We start from the raw sequence: 15,955 nt of genomic DNA, 5'->3' as shown, positions 1-15,955 counted from the left end.
TAGGCTTAGGGCAGAGGTACAGTACCTACTGCTGAAGTCAACATAAGAAAGCATAACCAGCCATACATACAACTGGGAGTTGCTTGCCCTCTATTCTCTGTGACTAAATATATGATTACATTAGTAGGTTGTTCATTCATTGTGAAGTACCTTTATAAAAGACATATCTTGGCTGCTGTTGTTGTTGTTATTCTCCTGCATGTTACTTAATTTCCTTCTTTTCTTTTGAGGCCTGTCTTCATCATCTTCATGACTGTCAAGAATGTCTGTAATAAATAGAGACAAAAGAATTATATCACAAAAACATTTTTCATTATAATGCTGAATGCCTTTAAATTAAATTAAATTAATTTGTTACCTGCCAAATGCCACGTTCAGTCAAATATGTACTATCCATGTACTGTATAAACAAAAGTGCTAATATTGTAAAGTGCTAATATCATCAGTCAATCTATTCACTGTAATCTTACCTGTGCGGTCATCTTGGCGAAACTCCTCCACTGTTATTTGCACAATTTCATCTAACTGTTGCTCGGTCATTGTTGGCCTGCAAAACAGATCAACAAAAAATATATTATAATATATCATATCAGGCTGCATATGTCTATATACTGTATATATATAGCATTTTTTCCATACTACAGCGAATACGCGTATGGCACTTGGGGTACTTTCGGACAATTCGGGCCTCTCAGGCGCTATTCTTATCACCTTCAATGAAAACGTTTACGCCGTTCCCCTGGAGAAGGTTCCCCTTGACCCTGTTTGTTAATGGTCACTACCGAAGCCAGCCTGACAGGGAGCTGTCGTCTGGCAAAGGTCAAGGGTAGCTCATCCTTTCTGTCATAAGGCCACTCCTTGCTGATAGTGAAGGTCTCTTCTTTTTTATTTTGTTGCTGACCCTCCTATAACATCTTCCCCTTGATATTTCACCCACTTCACCCCAGCCCTACCCATTACTCCTACCCCAGCCTCCCCTGACCCCCACCCCTTAAAATGTGTTTATACCCTTTCCTGCCATAACATCCTCCCCCTGATATTTCACCCCCTTCATTATCTCTTCATGTGTCAACTGTGACATCATCATAGCATGAAGACTATCATGAAATATGTCACAGTGGGGGTGCTCATGGAGCAAATTGACAATTTTATAGAAAATAAAATAAAAATGTAAATGAAGTGAAAATAACCCTATGCAAATGTCAGGCCCCTGAATAATGTTTCTGGATTCTGACAGGTTTGGAGGCAGTAGGAGTAATGGTGTTTGTTATACTGACATACAAATGTTAACTCAACACGTAGGCAAACACACTCTCCAATTAAAGTAGTTAAATAAATAACATATATATAGTATAATACAACAAGGTTTAATAGTACTGACACTTCTCTTTCGATGTAAAATTTTAATTAATAAAACGTGAAAATGCCACAGAGAAAATTAGAAAAGCCCTTAGAAGTGAAAAGTTAGTAATTGAAATAACATATAAATCATTTTTCATTTAATCTTGACAAACGTTCTTCCCCCGGAAGTGTTACTAATTTCGACAAAACAAATCTTGGGTCATTTCGCAATGTGTCAGTACACTACAGCTGTGTGTAGGAAGGGGAGAAGATCCCGAGGCAGCTCAACTTGTTAACGATTCTTTCTATAACGTATATAAAGAATGTTGATAAGCATAATGAAGCATCTCCAATGATAGCAACCCAATGATGGGTGAAGTTAATCAAGTTGAAGATGAGTACTGTTAACTGATGATGAGCATCATTAGCTGCCTCAGTCTGTATAATGGAAAAATAGATTAGTTGCTAAGGACAAACATTATTTATCTTCGAGGCAGTCGGCTTCAAAGCTACTGAGATCACAAAAAGATTACTCAATAATTTCAAAACAATTTCGGCTAGCATTATTGTGTTTAGAACACTCAATTGCTGCTAACGTTAGCTAACTGGGCGGGGGTCTCTTTCTTAGCCTCGGCCAAATTAAACAGAATTTAGCCGAGGTTCTTCAGTTCGTTGTTTTACATTGCCAGGTATAAGTCGTTCTGCACAAAAGGTCCCCCGCCATTACTACTACATCCACATAGCATTGGTAGCCTGCATGGAAATGCTACCGGCTAACCTTAGCTTGCGCTACAAATATCGAATTTGGAAGCTCGCGTGCAGGCGTTAAAGCTCGTGCGATACAAAGGCAATGCGACGTAGGTTAGCATACCGGTTAGCACGCTAGCTGGGCCTAATGAGTGGAAATGTAAAAAGAAGCGTGAAAATATGTAGGAAACTGTAACTATATTTTCAATGCGGCTTCTCCTCCCCATTGCAAGCACACGATACATGTACTGTGTAAGAATGGGTTATATTACCGTGTGAATGATGAATTCTCGTGTTGTTTGTAGAGGTTCCGATAATGGCGTCGTTCCTCGCGAGAGATGAGCCGCGTTTCTCCCGTTGAGGACACGGAGGTCAAATCTGCTGCCGCCTGCCGCTCACCGCGCTGTAGTACCTTAAAACAGACTAACATTAGATTCACATCTCACATTAATCGAACAGGAACATAGTCTTTCACATTTCAGTGGATTACACCATTGAATTATCTAATGTGGCTCTTGTGTTGAAATTACTTTTGTTATTTTAGTTCAATAGTCATTTTCCACTGTTTGGACAAGCAGACTTTAAGCCATAGCTGAGCCATGTCCTATTATTAAGAAGTTTGTAGTATTAAGAGCTTATGGGGATTTACATTTTGTAAAAGGTACAAAATTAACTTGGCAGAAAAACATTATGCGATTGTAATTAGTGGTCCAATCTGATAGAGTGTTATTGTTTGCGATAGTTTTAAATGTTAAGATCGCACAGGGGTTGAACTTCAATAAGGTTCGTGTGTTTGCGTAAAAACGATCCGAGCCAGCCAGGAGTCGAACCTAGAATCTTCTGATCCGTAGTCAGACGCGTTATCCATTGCGCCACTGGCCCGTTTTTATGCCCAGAATTGAACACGCTACTTCTTGATCTAACGCTGTATACGCTGTCCAATTTTTGATTGGAGCATAGACCAATCACGCCGCGCTGTATGAAATGGTCCCGTGTTAATAGCCAATCACGCTGAACATGGATACAACGGTACAGTACAAGTAACGGAACAACAACAAAATGCATCAAAGTAAGTTACCATACACCATTTTCGTTTAGTCATCATGCTTGCCTGGTATTCGCTGCAGTCTGGTTACGTTAGCTTGCTCGCTTCCTATGATGTCCCGCCATTAATGTGTCACAGTATGTTGTTATAAGCATGTTCACATTCACTGTTTACTTGTTGATATCTCTGACCGGTGGGAAGCCGGTTCGAGTCCCGTGTGGATATGTGCATGTCATTGCTGTATCTGATCATGTTTCCCGTGTAGTTCGCCTATTGTACAGTATTGTATTACTGTACCCTTTAATATGCACACTGTGTTTATGCTGCAATTCATATTTGTAACAATTGCTACGGTCGCTATTTCCATGTTATCTATAGATGAGAGCACCAGCCCCGAAGCAGTGGAAGTGACATGATCTCTACCCCAAGGTAAAATATCAATATTAGTTCCTATTACCTAGCTAACTTCGGCAATACGATGGTGCAGATAATTTCAGTCAGTTGAAGGACTGTACACTGAGTGACTACATGGTTAAATACAGATTCTGATCGTTTCAGATTGAGAAATGCCCCATGTCCATCCTCTGTGCGGACCGCCAGCCCTGATCCATCCTCTGTGACGACCCCTGCTATAAACACCAGCCTGACAGTCGCCTCTGCAAGAAAAGCAACGTCTATTTATTGGGTGGCTCTGTTGCGAGTCATCTATTGTAAAGCTTTCTTTTATGCAATAAACTTATTCTCGTTTATTATTGTCTTCCAGGATGAGCCTGGAGGAGTTTAGCCTGCCACTGCCAGGGCCGCACCTTCATTCTGAGCAAGACCGCCCCTGTGCAGGACCAGAGGAAACTGGGGTGTATTGCTTCCCCATTTTTCACTCTGGCAAACTGCTGACGCTGTTCCCTGTCCCAGCTGTCATTTTCAAACACACGCTGACACCGCATCTGCCCCCTTCCCTCCCAGATGCATGGACACTTTTATTTCTCTATATACTGTATATGTAGTTCTAAATATGTTTATATTATTCTTCATTCATGTTTCTGTTGTGTCTGTTGTTATAGTTCACTCCCCTCCCAGATGCATGGACACTGGACACTTTTACTTAGTAGTTTCAGAAGATACTGAATGCTGCATTTCTCTAAGCTCAATTTAGACATGAAACTGCACCTCAGACTAACACTAAACATATCTTTCTGAACTTTAAGCCAGAAAGATTTCAGTAGGGAAATTAAAAACTAAATGAAGCAGAAGGAACAACTAATAAGCCTAAATTGAACTGTAATGACTTCATTATTTTTTTAAGGAACAAGCTACCTAGAACGGTTTGCAGCACCGGGACAGTTACCATGGGTTATGGCTCCTCAAAAAAGCCTGTTCATGTCTGTTTTGTTTTTGTTTTTGAGTGATTGGGGTGGAATTCCAGAGATATTTCAGAAGAAGCCCATGTATCTCAGATTAGGTGGAGATTGTGTTGCCTTTATTATGTCAATAAAAGTACAGCTGCTTTGAGCTGTGGGCTTTGTTGGAGATGAGGCTGTAAATAAACTCAGAAAGGCTTTTTTAATGTCTTTTGTACATAATTGTGACTTTGATCTTCTTATTTATTTATATATTATTTTGGATTAAATTTTGATAACTTCCCCCGCTAATGTTTTTTGATAATTTGACTGTATTTTTTTTAATTTAGCCTCTACCACCTCTACCATTACCACCCTTATTTTTTAAAAATAAGGGTGGTAATGTAATGTAAGTCGCTATGGATAAAAGCGTCTGCCAAAATGTTCGTAATGTAATGTAATGTTCGTAGGTTATGGAAGTGTTTGACTTTTGCTGAGTGTAGTTGATAAACCGTTTCAACATACAACTGCATGGAGGTGGGAGCAAATAAACTAATGATCATGTGCATCAACTCTTACTTAATAGTTTTTTTTTCATTTCTGTCTGCAGTATTCTTCGTAATAGGATGTGCTGTGATGTGATGTTGGAAGACGTTACAAGATGTTACTCCTCCACTTGCGGGAACAGTTGTCCTCATTGTGACTCTCAGGCACATGACACACACATGCACATACAAAGACACATGCGTACAAGCTTCTAGGTGTAGATCAGCACCACCCTGCAACAAAGACTCCAGTGACTACGCCTATAGCTTGGATGAGAAACAGACTTGAAGATCTGACTCACACACCACTTCCCACACACTCAACTCTCACCTCAGCTTACTGACACATACTATCACTTGGCCTTTCCTCAACTTTCACCTTTATCTGTTTCTTCAACCAACACAGCGTGATAGCACACACACACACACAGTGATGAATGAGTGATGTCAGAGGTCACCAATGACTGGAGCGAGTATTTTGGGTTCCAGACGGGGCAGGACGAATCTGCTGCTGTATAAATGCACAACTGTGAGGGAGCTACAAACGCAGAGTGCTGCAAGCCAACAGCAGGAGGAGGATCAGAAGGGGAAGCGAATCAGACAAGGAAGGAAGACAAGGAATTAAGACAATTTCAACCCCAAATGGCCAACCACAATGGTAAGTGAGCTCTATCTACCTATCAATCGTATCAATCGTATCAATCTATCTATCTGTCTGTCTGTCTGTCTGTCTGTCTGTCTGTCTGTCTGTCTATCTATCTGTCTATCTGTCTGTCCGTCTATCTGTCTATCTATCTATCTATCTATCTATCTATCTATCTATCTATCTATCTATCTATCTATCTATCTATCTATCTATCTATCTATCTATCTATCTATCTATCCCCTGCTTTTTAAAACTTACGGTGTCAGTGAAAAATGTGCTGCTGCTGCATGTCTTGGCACTTCTGTGTGATGTGAGCCATTCAAATTCCACCAATAATGACGAGTGCAGGTTTGGAGTCTCAGAGGGAAGGACAGGGATAAATAGCTTGCTGTGTTCTCTGTCAATATGGATTAAATGACACATTATCTGGTGCGAATTTGTATTTACACAATTACAGTAATCAAGAATCAAGACGGTCAGCACAAATAGGGCATTTATTGGTGAATACTGTGACACACAAACCCACACAAATCATTGCTGTTTTCTTTCCAGCATGTGGCTTTAGGTGTATTTTTGCATCATATATATGTTAGATTTTTACATCAGATATTTTACTTTTGCACTTTTTACTTAGTCTCTTTATTTCTGTCTCAGGGATGTTTTTCTGATATATGTTTACTGTCTGTCCCAATCAGAATGTTGATAATAAGGTCTAATAGAAACACTCACGCTTTTTGTCTTATCTGGTGGTCCTGCTTATCTAGGCTGTCTCACAATCAAACATGATAAGTTCTTTCTTTGAAACATACCACTCTAAAAACAAAAGCATTGGCTCAACAAAAAAAATTAACGCAACAGTTTGCATCAATCTTTTTGAGTTACTACAACTTCTAATGAAATTATGTTTAACCAACAAACTACATTGAGTTAGGGGAATTAGCATTTCCGCTACAATCAAACGTATTTTAATTACCGCTTACTTAATAATTGGTAGCATTAACACAAGTTTTAAAGTTGATTACTCAAAAAATTTAGTTGCATCAACTAGTTTTTCCAAACTGTAAGTTGTATCACAATAGTAACCAAAGTCCAATTTACAATACAAATATCTCACCTAACATAGACATAAAAGCAACATTGGATGAAATGAGCAAATGAATTTAGATTACACAATGTAGTTGACAGTTACACAAATAAGCAATTAATCATGATTTTCCTCCCCACAGCACAAATGAAAAGCCCTCTCTAGCTGAGCAGATTTGTCAAATGAAACTTTATCATTCTTCACTGTTATGCTAAAATAAAGGGTTGGATGGCCAAATTACACTGCTAAATATGACTAGCGTTAGCTACATATAGTAGTACAACATATTCCATCAACTGTATTAGCAGGTGTAGCCTAACGTCTGTGCATGGGTCCACTATTGGTCATATTACAATTGAGAATATGCCCAAATACATTGCTTTAGTAGAATTTATTTGTAAATGAAATTATAGTCACCTTGAAAATTTCCTTTGTTACTTATTTCTTCAGCTACAGGTTCTCTAACACACAGTCTTAACTGTCTGAATCTCCAGGCATGTTACGTGGGGGGGAGGGGACTTGAACTCAAGGTGGAGAAAAATTAAGTTACCAAGCCAATTTCATTAAGTTACTACAACTTGAATTTTGTTTTGAATCAATTAACGCAGAAATTTGAGTCTAAATTACACACAATATTAAGTTGATGTAATTACCAACATTATTATGTAAACACAACTCATCAAAATAATGTTTGCAACTTAAAAAATTGATCTAAATCAATAAATTAGAATGTTTATCTTGCAACCATGCATCTAATTAATTGGTGGTAAAAGGTCCCCTGAATTACTTTTTAGAGTGCAGTCAGATATTAGATACCACTTGAGCTAGAGGCTAGAATTCCAATTCCAGTGTACTCGTGTACATCTGTGAAGGTTTGAACGAGCCCAGCTCTGTGTAAATGCAATGTCCCAACAGGAGCTCAACAGGGGTTTACCAAATCCTACAATTTACACACATTTACTATAATACATTTATTACACTGTGTTTAAAGAGATTTAATCTAAGGAGGTGAAACACGTAGGAATATTTCAGCATTGACAGCTTCTCTGTTTTCTCTGTTAGATGTGATCCTTGATGTGGATCTGAGAAGCCATGAAAACAATCTGGCTCACCGCACCAGGGAGATCGATCGGGAGCGTTTGATTGTCCGCAGGGGTCAGCCTTTCTCCATAACGGTGCAGTGCTCCGACTCTCTGCCCCCCAAACACCACCTAGCACTGGTCCTGCACCTAGGTGAGTGCAGCTAACTGGGAATTTACTATTAACCCTAACCCTAACCCTAACCCAGAAATCATGTTTATAAGCTGATATTAATGTTTTGATATAACTTTGTGAGGAATGTGCTGAGTCATTTGAGATTTGAGGCGTTAACCTCAAATTCCTAACCTTAACCATAACCTAAATTGTTCTCGTAATGTATATGACTCATCGTTTAACTGACTTGCAGAAGGAAGTACACATGTAAGGAAAGACTGTGTGTACTTACCAATCAATGTGTCTCAACAATCCTATAAACTATTGTAGTTTATTACTTCACAGAATACCAAAGTTGATTTACGCAGGCTATGACCCAATTATGATGTTACTGCTGCATGATGTTTGAAAAAAACTATTAATTGCTATATATGTAACATAAATCCATAAGTACTGATAGATAAGAAACAAAATGGCTTTTAGAACTGTCCATGTTATAAATTGTACTGTAAATCTTCAGGCAAGAGGGATCAGGTTGTGATCAAGGTCCAGACTGAGCGTGGGGCTGGAGACAAGTGGTGGTTCAGTCAGCAGGGAGCACAGGGGGAGAAGCTTCTGACCCTGCACAGCCCACCAGACACCGCCATTGGCCAATACCGCCTGGCTGTGCTGATGATGTCACCAGAAGGACAAATAATGGAGAAGACAGAAAATCACAAGTTCCACCTGCTCTTCAACCCCTGGTGCAAAGGTAAAAGATGAAGCTGTTTAGTTTTCCAAAAGTTCTTGATAATCTAAAAATGATACTGTGTTGTTTGATATGGAATTTTGCTTCACATCAGAGCAACCTTTCAAATTCCATGTGCAGTTCCTGACATTTGTATACATTTGTGTACTAAATGTCACAATTATCCTTGTATTTGGTTTGATTCAAGGTTTCAAAACATCTTATCAAACAAGCATTTCATTGATTCAATGGGGGCAAAAAGTTGACAGAAACAAGATACGTCATGTGTTCTCTCCAAGGCTCAGATCTTTAGAATAAAAGATCAGGCCCTATAACCCCACACCTGCTCCTGGGTCACAAAGATGCAAATCGTCAGCTCATGTCAGCCCAACTGAACACTTACAGTGTCGCATTGTCTGAGCATTTTCCACAAGCACCATCGAAACACAGAGGATGGAATTTCTCACAGAACTATTGCGTCATGCCCTTCTTATTGGGCGCAAACATTGGAGGGACTCAAATAAATGTTTGCAGAATTTAAGCTGACTATTCTGAAAGTTGGCACCTTCCTGTGAAGTGGCACTCCACCTCTAGATTCTAATAAAACTGACAATGCAATTAAGACACAATCGTACAAAGTAAATCCACTGGCATAATGAAGCTCACTGTCTTGTCTGTCTCTCTGTGTGTGTGTGTGTGTGTGTGTGTGTGTGTGTGTGTGTGTGTGTGTGTGTGTGTGTGTGTGACTAGATGATGTTGTGTACCTCCCCGATGAGAGTCTGCTACAGGAGTATATCATGAATGAAGATGGAATGATCTATATGGGAACGTGGGATTTCATCAACAGCAGGCCCTGGAACTTTGGACAGGTACCACACGTGCATGCACACATACACACAAAAATTGTAAAAAGCTTGACGTGCAAAAAGCAAACAGGATAACTGGTATACAAAGTTATCTGCGTGTGTGTGTGTGTGTGTGTGTGTGTGTGTGTGTGTGTGTGTGGGTGTGTGTGTGAAAATCCCTGTGTTTCCCAGTGGCCTGTGTGAATTGTCACAGCAGTGTGATATAGACTCAGGGGCTTGGGTTGGATCAGGAAATGCGTTTCGTGGATGGAGGGTAGCTCTTGACGGGGGTGTCAGAATGTAACCAAGCCGCACAAACAAGGTTGTCCCTTCACAGCCAGGGAAGGCAGAGAGGAAGACAAACAGACAGACAAGCAGGCAGAGAGACACACGCACTGAGCACTAGGAAACAGAAAGAAATGTATTTAAAGTTTGCGAAATGCATAAAAAAAATGTCTCCCTTATTTGACCCTCAATATCTCTCAGTTTGAGGACTATGTGATGGACATCTGTTTTGAGATGTTGGACAACTCCAATGCGGCCCTGAATAACCCACACATGGACATCGAGCAAAGATCTGACCCCGTCTACATCAGCAGAACCATCACTGCCATGGTGAACATCTCTACCATACATTTTTTTAAACCAATGAGCAATGACACATGAATGATGTGATATACTGTATCAATGATCCAATCGATACACAGTTCATCAAAGCTTTTCTTCTCTTGCCTTCATCAAGTTTTTTTCTTGGGTAATTAGAATTTAGCCACTATGACTGGACAAATAAACTATAAAGAGTGATTTCTCCCCCTGCTGTTCCCATCTGTCCAGGTGAACTCTAATGATGACAGGGGTGTGCTGGCTGGTCGCTGGGAGGAGCCTTACTATGATGGAGTTGCTCCAAATCGATGGACTGGCAGCGTGCCGATCCTCAGGCAGTGGAGCAAGCATGGGGCCAGAAAGGTCAAATACGGCCAGTGCTGGGTGTTTGCTGGTGTGGCCTGCACAGGTGAGGGTCATGAACCTCAACAGGTTCCATCAAATTCTATTCGGTTATATTGGCCATGAAGGTGCCATTCTCTGACTGTCCACCTGCAGACATCAGATCTGGGGAAGGAAGGAAGGAAGGAAGGAAGGAAGGAAGGAAGGAAGGAAGGAATAATCTAACTATCTGTTATCTTCACAGTGCTGCGCTGTCTAGGAATCCCAACACGCCTGATCACCAATTTCTCCTCTGCACATGATGTTGATGGAAATTTGTCAATAGACGTTCTGTTCAATGAAAGACTAGAGACCTTTGAAGGAAGTGACCGGAGAGACAGCAGTTGGTAGGTATACACACACACACACACACACACACACACACACACACACACACACACACACAAAGAAGCACAACATATTAAAAACTAACATACTCAATTATTTCCTCATATTACTGAATACCCGTCTGAAAGTAATATACAGTATCTCTCCTCCTCTCCTCTCCTCTCATCCTCTCCCCTCCTCCCCTCTCACCCTCTCCTCTCCTTGTACTATTAGGAATTTCCATTGTTGGGTGGAGGCCTGGATTAGGAGAGATGATCTCCCCAAAGGCTATGATGGCTGGCAGGTTTTGGATCCCACCCCTCAGGAGCGGAGCGATGGTAAATCTCACTTTTTACCTAAACCTTCTCTGTTCTGCAGTTTTTTTTGTCACCCTGACAATGAAGTAAGCAGAGAAATACAGAATAAATGAATTTCTCCTCTGCAGGTGTATTTCGTTGTGGTCCATGTCCCGTGAAAGCTATCAGGGAGGGACATCTGGGACTTAAGTATGACGCTCCATTTGTCTTTGCTGAGGTGAATGCTGACATCATCCACTGGATCGTCCAACAAGACGGCCAACGGCGACAGGTGCGATTGATTTTTATTTAGACTCTCTTTTTGATTTTGGTGCTTTGAAACCTGGCATTTTAAGATAAGTCAAAGTCTAAAAAGTACAAAAGGAAGTACAGAAAGTGATTATGATCATCATCTTTATTATACTGTAGATCAGAGTGGATCAGCGGAGTGTGGGAAGGAACATCAGCACCAAAAGTGTCTATGGAGACCACAGAGAGGATGTGACTGTACACTACAAATATCCTGAAGGTTGGTTAGAAAATAGAACTCGAGAACTAGAGAGACGTATGTTCAATGATGAATCAGCTAATACATTTAGTCAAATGAAAATCTGTACATTTTTTTATATTTGTTGATCTATCACTTGACTGTCATCTTAATCATTTGACATCTTAACTAATTTCCAATACAAGTGAACTCGATTTTTATTATTATTATTATTATTTGTACAAGTACTTGTCACAGTTACCATAAGAAGGAGACAGTGTATCCTTTTCTGTCATTAACCATCTGATCTGATCCACAGGTTCAAAGATGGAGAGAGAGGTGTATGAGAGAGCTGGACGTAGGGTCACAGACACAACCGATGGGATGGCAAAACCAGGACAACTGCAGCTGTCAATCAAGCATCCCAAGCCTGTATTTGGGACAGACTTTGATGTCATCATTGAGGTAAACAACTGGATGTATACGTGCCCAACCATCCATCATCCATCAAACCACTTTCCATCCATCCACCCATCCATCCATCCATCTATTCCTTCCCATAGGTGAAGAATGTAGGAGGTCAGGACAGCCATGCTCAGCTCACCATGTTGTCCAAGGCTGTAACTTACACTTCTGTCCACCGGGGAGAGTGCCAGCGACGCACAGCCAGCATCACTGTGGCTGCTGACAAAGGTTTGTAGACATTTTGTACTTTTACATACATTTTATCTGATGATTGTCATTACCAGTTACTGTGCAAATTCCCTATTATTCACTATGAGGACTTCATTCTTGAGCTTTAGTTACAATGAAGTAATTATCCACAGTGATATTATTTTTACTGAACTTAAGTATTTGAGTAGTTTCATCTTTGTGCCTCAGACTTATAGACCCAAACGTCTCCCTTTTCAGTCCACAGGGAGGTGCTGCGTCTGCGTTACGATGAATATGCAGAGTGTGTCTCTGAGCACAATCTGATCAGAGTGATCGCATTCATTGAGGTCCCAGGAGAGAATGAACCCATCCTGACCATGACCACCATCCCTCTGAGCATGCCTGAAGTCCATGTCCAGGTGGGTACACACTGAGCATGCTCAGTCATTGGAGCTGTTTTGAGAAAGAAAATACTGTCACTATGCTGCCATAGATTATGTGGAACTCTACTGTCTCTCACCAGGTGCATGGGAAACTTATTGTCGGTGAACCAGCAACAGCTTACATCTCCTTTACCAATCCTTTGCCAGTCCCACTGAAAGGCGGCTTGTTCACAGTGGAGGGTGCTGGCCTCCTTTCTACCACTCAGGTCCAAGTTCTGTAAGTCATATGTTAGATCAAAGTCATCTAAGCAAAATATTTTTTAGAAATAACATGGTCAAAAATGAGGTCAACGCAACTGTGTATCAAACATTAGATGCTCTGTAACATCATAAATACAGTTTACCTAAACTCAGTGTCCAAACGTAATGATCGTTTCTGTCTCTTTTTGCTTTCTTAGTGGCAGTGTTGCTCCAGGCCAGAAGGTGGCCGTCAAGTTCTCCTTTTCACCCATGCGGACAGGGGTGAGGAAGCTCCTGGTGGACTTTGACTCTGATAGGCTGAAGGATGTGAAGGGAGTCGCCACCGTGGTGGTGCGCAAGAGATATGGAAGGATCATGTTTATGTAAAAACATGAACCCCAACACATCTGATAACACGAGACAATGTGACGTTTTGTGGTTGTGAGGGGAGGAGCTGCCCTATTAGACCGGAAAAAAAGGAAATAATAATGATGAGATCAGTAATAAGTCCTAGAAAGTGTTTTTTTAATTGTGAAAACAAACCAATGGTTTGCCAATTATTTTATGTATTCTATAAACTAAATAAAAAATAAAGTGACAGTACTGAGTAGGAGTGCTGCACATGCTATGTTGAATCTGACAAACGGTCCAAATAAGATATAAAGTATGGCAATATACTATACACATTCAATGTTGTGAAAGCTGTAAATGTGATAGGATGAATGATCAACTTAAGTGTCTATGACGTGACCAGTCTGAATTGACTCAGAGACACACTCACTCCAGGTTTAGCTGAAGTGTAGTAAATACTTTGTCAACTAGCACAATATCATTTTAAGGGTATGTGTATTTGCTATTTTTTTATGCCATCTGAATGAATATTTTGACTGTTGGATTGACATCCAATACCAACAATTCCACCCCTGTACTTCAATATGTGCAGGGTAACAAACATGTAAAAGCACAATATGTTATTGGACAATAGTGCACTGGCATTGCTTTGTATTGTCCATCCAGTAAGTAGCCTTTAGTGCCTTTTCTTGCTTAATGTGCCTTGACCCTTAGTGACCACCTGAAAAGCTTCAGATAAACACTAACAAAAAGGGTTTCAAGGGCAAAGTGACTGAAATGCAAAGTCTATAAGACTTTGAAAGGTCGTACTTTATGTCTGCATTACTGAAGAGTATCTTATTATCTATAATTGTATATTTTGTGATTTGATTACACTTTTTGCACTGCATCACATTTTGACAATGGTGAAAACAAATTGTACAAATACTTAGAGCATGTTTTCAGTTAATCCAAGACAGATATTTTAGGCATTTAAGTTGTTGTGCGATTCAAAACTGATGTATATTTTCAATACAAAGGAATTTATTGCAAGCAGTACATTTATCTCACGTATCATAACATTGATGTTAGACCTTTGCTTATGGAGGTCAAAAGTTTGGTTTGAACGCTTGTAGGGACATTTTTGTCAGACAACATGGACAGCTGTGCATGTTCACTTTCTACAAAACATTTCTTTTTCAGTTTACGCTTTTTTTTTTTCCTGATATCAAAAGATATTTTACTTTGTTGTAATTCTGAGAATAAAATTACTATTTCACATTATAGATAAATGAGTGTTAGATATTCATTGGATCAACACATCTGAGACATACAAAGATAGATTCTGTTGTCAGATTAAAGAGTGGAAAAGTAGAATATCTTTGCTGTAGAACACAATTGTTTATGGCTTGAGTCTCTCAGCTCTCTGATGGTGGTGGAGCCGCCCTGCGCACTGCCCTGGCTAGCTCTTGCTGGATGACTGGGTACAGTTTATAGCATCCCTCGATACAGGTCCGAACCCCAGCCGTCAGAGTCTCCTCATACATCTCTCCGTCTGACTGCAGCCCAGAGATCTGGTTCAGACTGGGGAGGAAAGCAACAGTCAGGCCACCCTGGTTGTCCTTGCTCCTTGAGCCACAGCCATTCTCCTCCATGTACGTAGGGTCAGCTACATAGGAGTCACCGTCCTGATGGATGGAACAGCCAATCACCAGGTCATACATTTCGATCCCTGCATCTGCCAGGGCGAGGGAAGCGCAAGTAACGGCGTGGGCCAGAACGGAGCCGTTGTGCTCAAGAACCATCACGTTGACGTCAATCTGTGAGCGGGGGTATTTGCGGAGACATACAGCTGGCTGCAGACTCTCGTGAAGCATCAGGGAGAGATCCTTCTCCTGACTCCCCTGAATCCAGGAGCCCCTTACAGGGCATGAGAACGGAGCAAACCGCATATCAGTCGTCAACCTGAATACATACACACAAACATAGTGAGAAATAGTTAGGACGGGCACTCTCCAGCTTTAAAATTGTATACATTCACTCAGCCACTTTAATACCAGTGCAATCTAAAACAACCATATATAACACCATTCTTATAAATCATAAATATACATACATGTGGGGCACATAACACCTTTCAATAAAAACATTTTACAGGTATTTTGTTCCATTGTTGTGCAATTACCCACATTCACCCCCTGTATTCTGGACTGGCTAATGTCACAACCTTTCAACCAAACGTGGGGGTATTTAACATATGCATACGAGTACATTAAAGTTAAAGATATTCCATACCTCCCACATTTCATATCGGTTTCATCTTTCCTCTCCGTTTCCTTCGGACCGTAAACGCAGCAGATGAGTTTAGTGCTCCCAGCCTCCATGTACGCGGAGCCCTTCGCCTGGCTCACCAGCCCGCACCGGACGAAAATTGGACGGACGTCCACCTGACCGCGCTGCCGGCCGTCGGCTCTGGGCCCAACCGCCTGGGAAAGGACCGGTGGTTTGCTCAGAAATAGAGACGGGCTTTGAGACACCTCTGGGCCGCGAACTCGTTTAGTGTCGACCGGCATTATTTGAACAGAATTGTGGCGGTGATGTAGCCGCGTGTTGTAATTTTCTCAATGGAATCGGTTCAGCCCCAAAACGGTCCTCCGGAAACACACAAAGTAAAGCGTTCCGCTTTATCCTTCCGTGGCAGAAGCGTGGCAGATGATGCAAACTTACGTGCGCTGACCTGGAA

General features: G+C 40.9%; 3 protein-coding genes, 1 long non-coding RNA gene and 1 other non-coding gene across 7 annotated transcripts in view; 2 read left to right on the top strand and 3 right to left on the bottom strand.

Moving 5' to 3' along the window:
• banp (BTG3 associated nuclear protein) overlaps positions 1–2,445 on the bottom strand; it is a 29,945-nt gene extending 27,500 nt beyond the window's left edge. Inside the window, exons 1-3 of one of the 3 annotated variants that reach the window (XM_076142078.1) lie at positions 2,361–2,445; positions 471–547; positions 151–266 (exon numbers count right to left, since the gene is read on the bottom strand). In XM_076142078.1, the coding sequence (XP_075998193.1) occupies positions 151–266; positions 471–540 (186 nt within the window). In that variant the 5' untranslated portion in view covers positions 541–547; positions 2,361–2,445. Of the gene's footprint in view, positions 1–150; positions 267–470; positions 548–711; positions 938–2,212; positions 2,327–2,360 lie in introns of those variants that run through there. The other 2 variants (XM_076142080.1, XM_076142079.1) reach the window with 2 other exon arrangements.
• LOC142991907 (uncharacterized) lies at positions 2,349–4,746 on the top strand. The gene is made up of 3 exons (XR_012961001.1): positions 2,349–3,157; positions 3,517–3,562; positions 3,692–4,746. It is a non-coding gene; the product is annotated as an uncharacterized LOC142991907 (long non-coding RNA).
• Positions 2,898–2,970, bottom strand: trnar-acg (transfer RNA arginine (anticodon ACG)). Its single transcript has one exon. It is a non-coding gene; the product is annotated as a tRNA-Arg (tRNA).
• A 911-nt stretch (positions 4,747–5,657) lies between the features above and the next one.
• tgm2l (transglutaminase 2, like) lies at positions 5,658–14,425 on the top strand. Its single transcript, XM_076142623.1, has 15 exons — positions 5,658–5,673; positions 7,808–7,978; positions 8,460–8,690; positions 9,417–9,535; positions 9,998–10,126; positions 10,346–10,523; positions 10,701–10,842; positions 11,057–11,160; positions 11,268–11,410; positions 11,548–11,647; positions 11,925–12,070; positions 12,169–12,298; positions 12,518–12,678; positions 12,783–12,919; positions 13,101–14,425. The coding sequence occupies exons 1-15, from the start codon at positions 5,658–5,660 to the stop codon at positions 13,267–13,269; spliced, it is 2,076 nt and encodes a 691-aa protein (XP_075998738.1). The 3' UTR covers positions 13,270–14,425.
• Positions 14,235–15,902, bottom strand: exosc6 (exosome component 6). The gene is made up of 2 exons (XM_076142624.1): positions 15,508–15,902; positions 14,235–15,177 (listed from the first exon to the last, which is right to left on the bottom strand). Exons 1-2 carry the CDS (start codon positions 15,783–15,785, stop codon positions 14,631–14,633), a joined length of 825 nt encoding a protein of 274 aa, XP_075998739.1. The 5' UTR covers positions 15,786–15,902; the 3' UTR covers positions 14,235–14,630.
• Positions 15,903–15,955: the final 53 nt, after the last annotated feature.

The sequence above is a fragment of the Genypterus blacodes genome, unplaced genomic scaffold (assembly GCF_046128005.1).
Source record: "Genypterus blacodes isolate CSIRO-AG114 ecotype Tasmania unplaced genomic scaffold, CSIRO-AGI_Gbla_v1 ptg000021l_1, whole genome shotgun sequence".
Lineage (NCBI taxonomy): Eukaryota > Metazoa > Chordata > Actinopteri > Ophidiiformes > Ophidiidae > Genypterus > Genypterus blacodes.
Note: the sequence above shows the minus strand (reverse complement) of the source record. Positions and strands in the feature narration are given on the sequence as shown.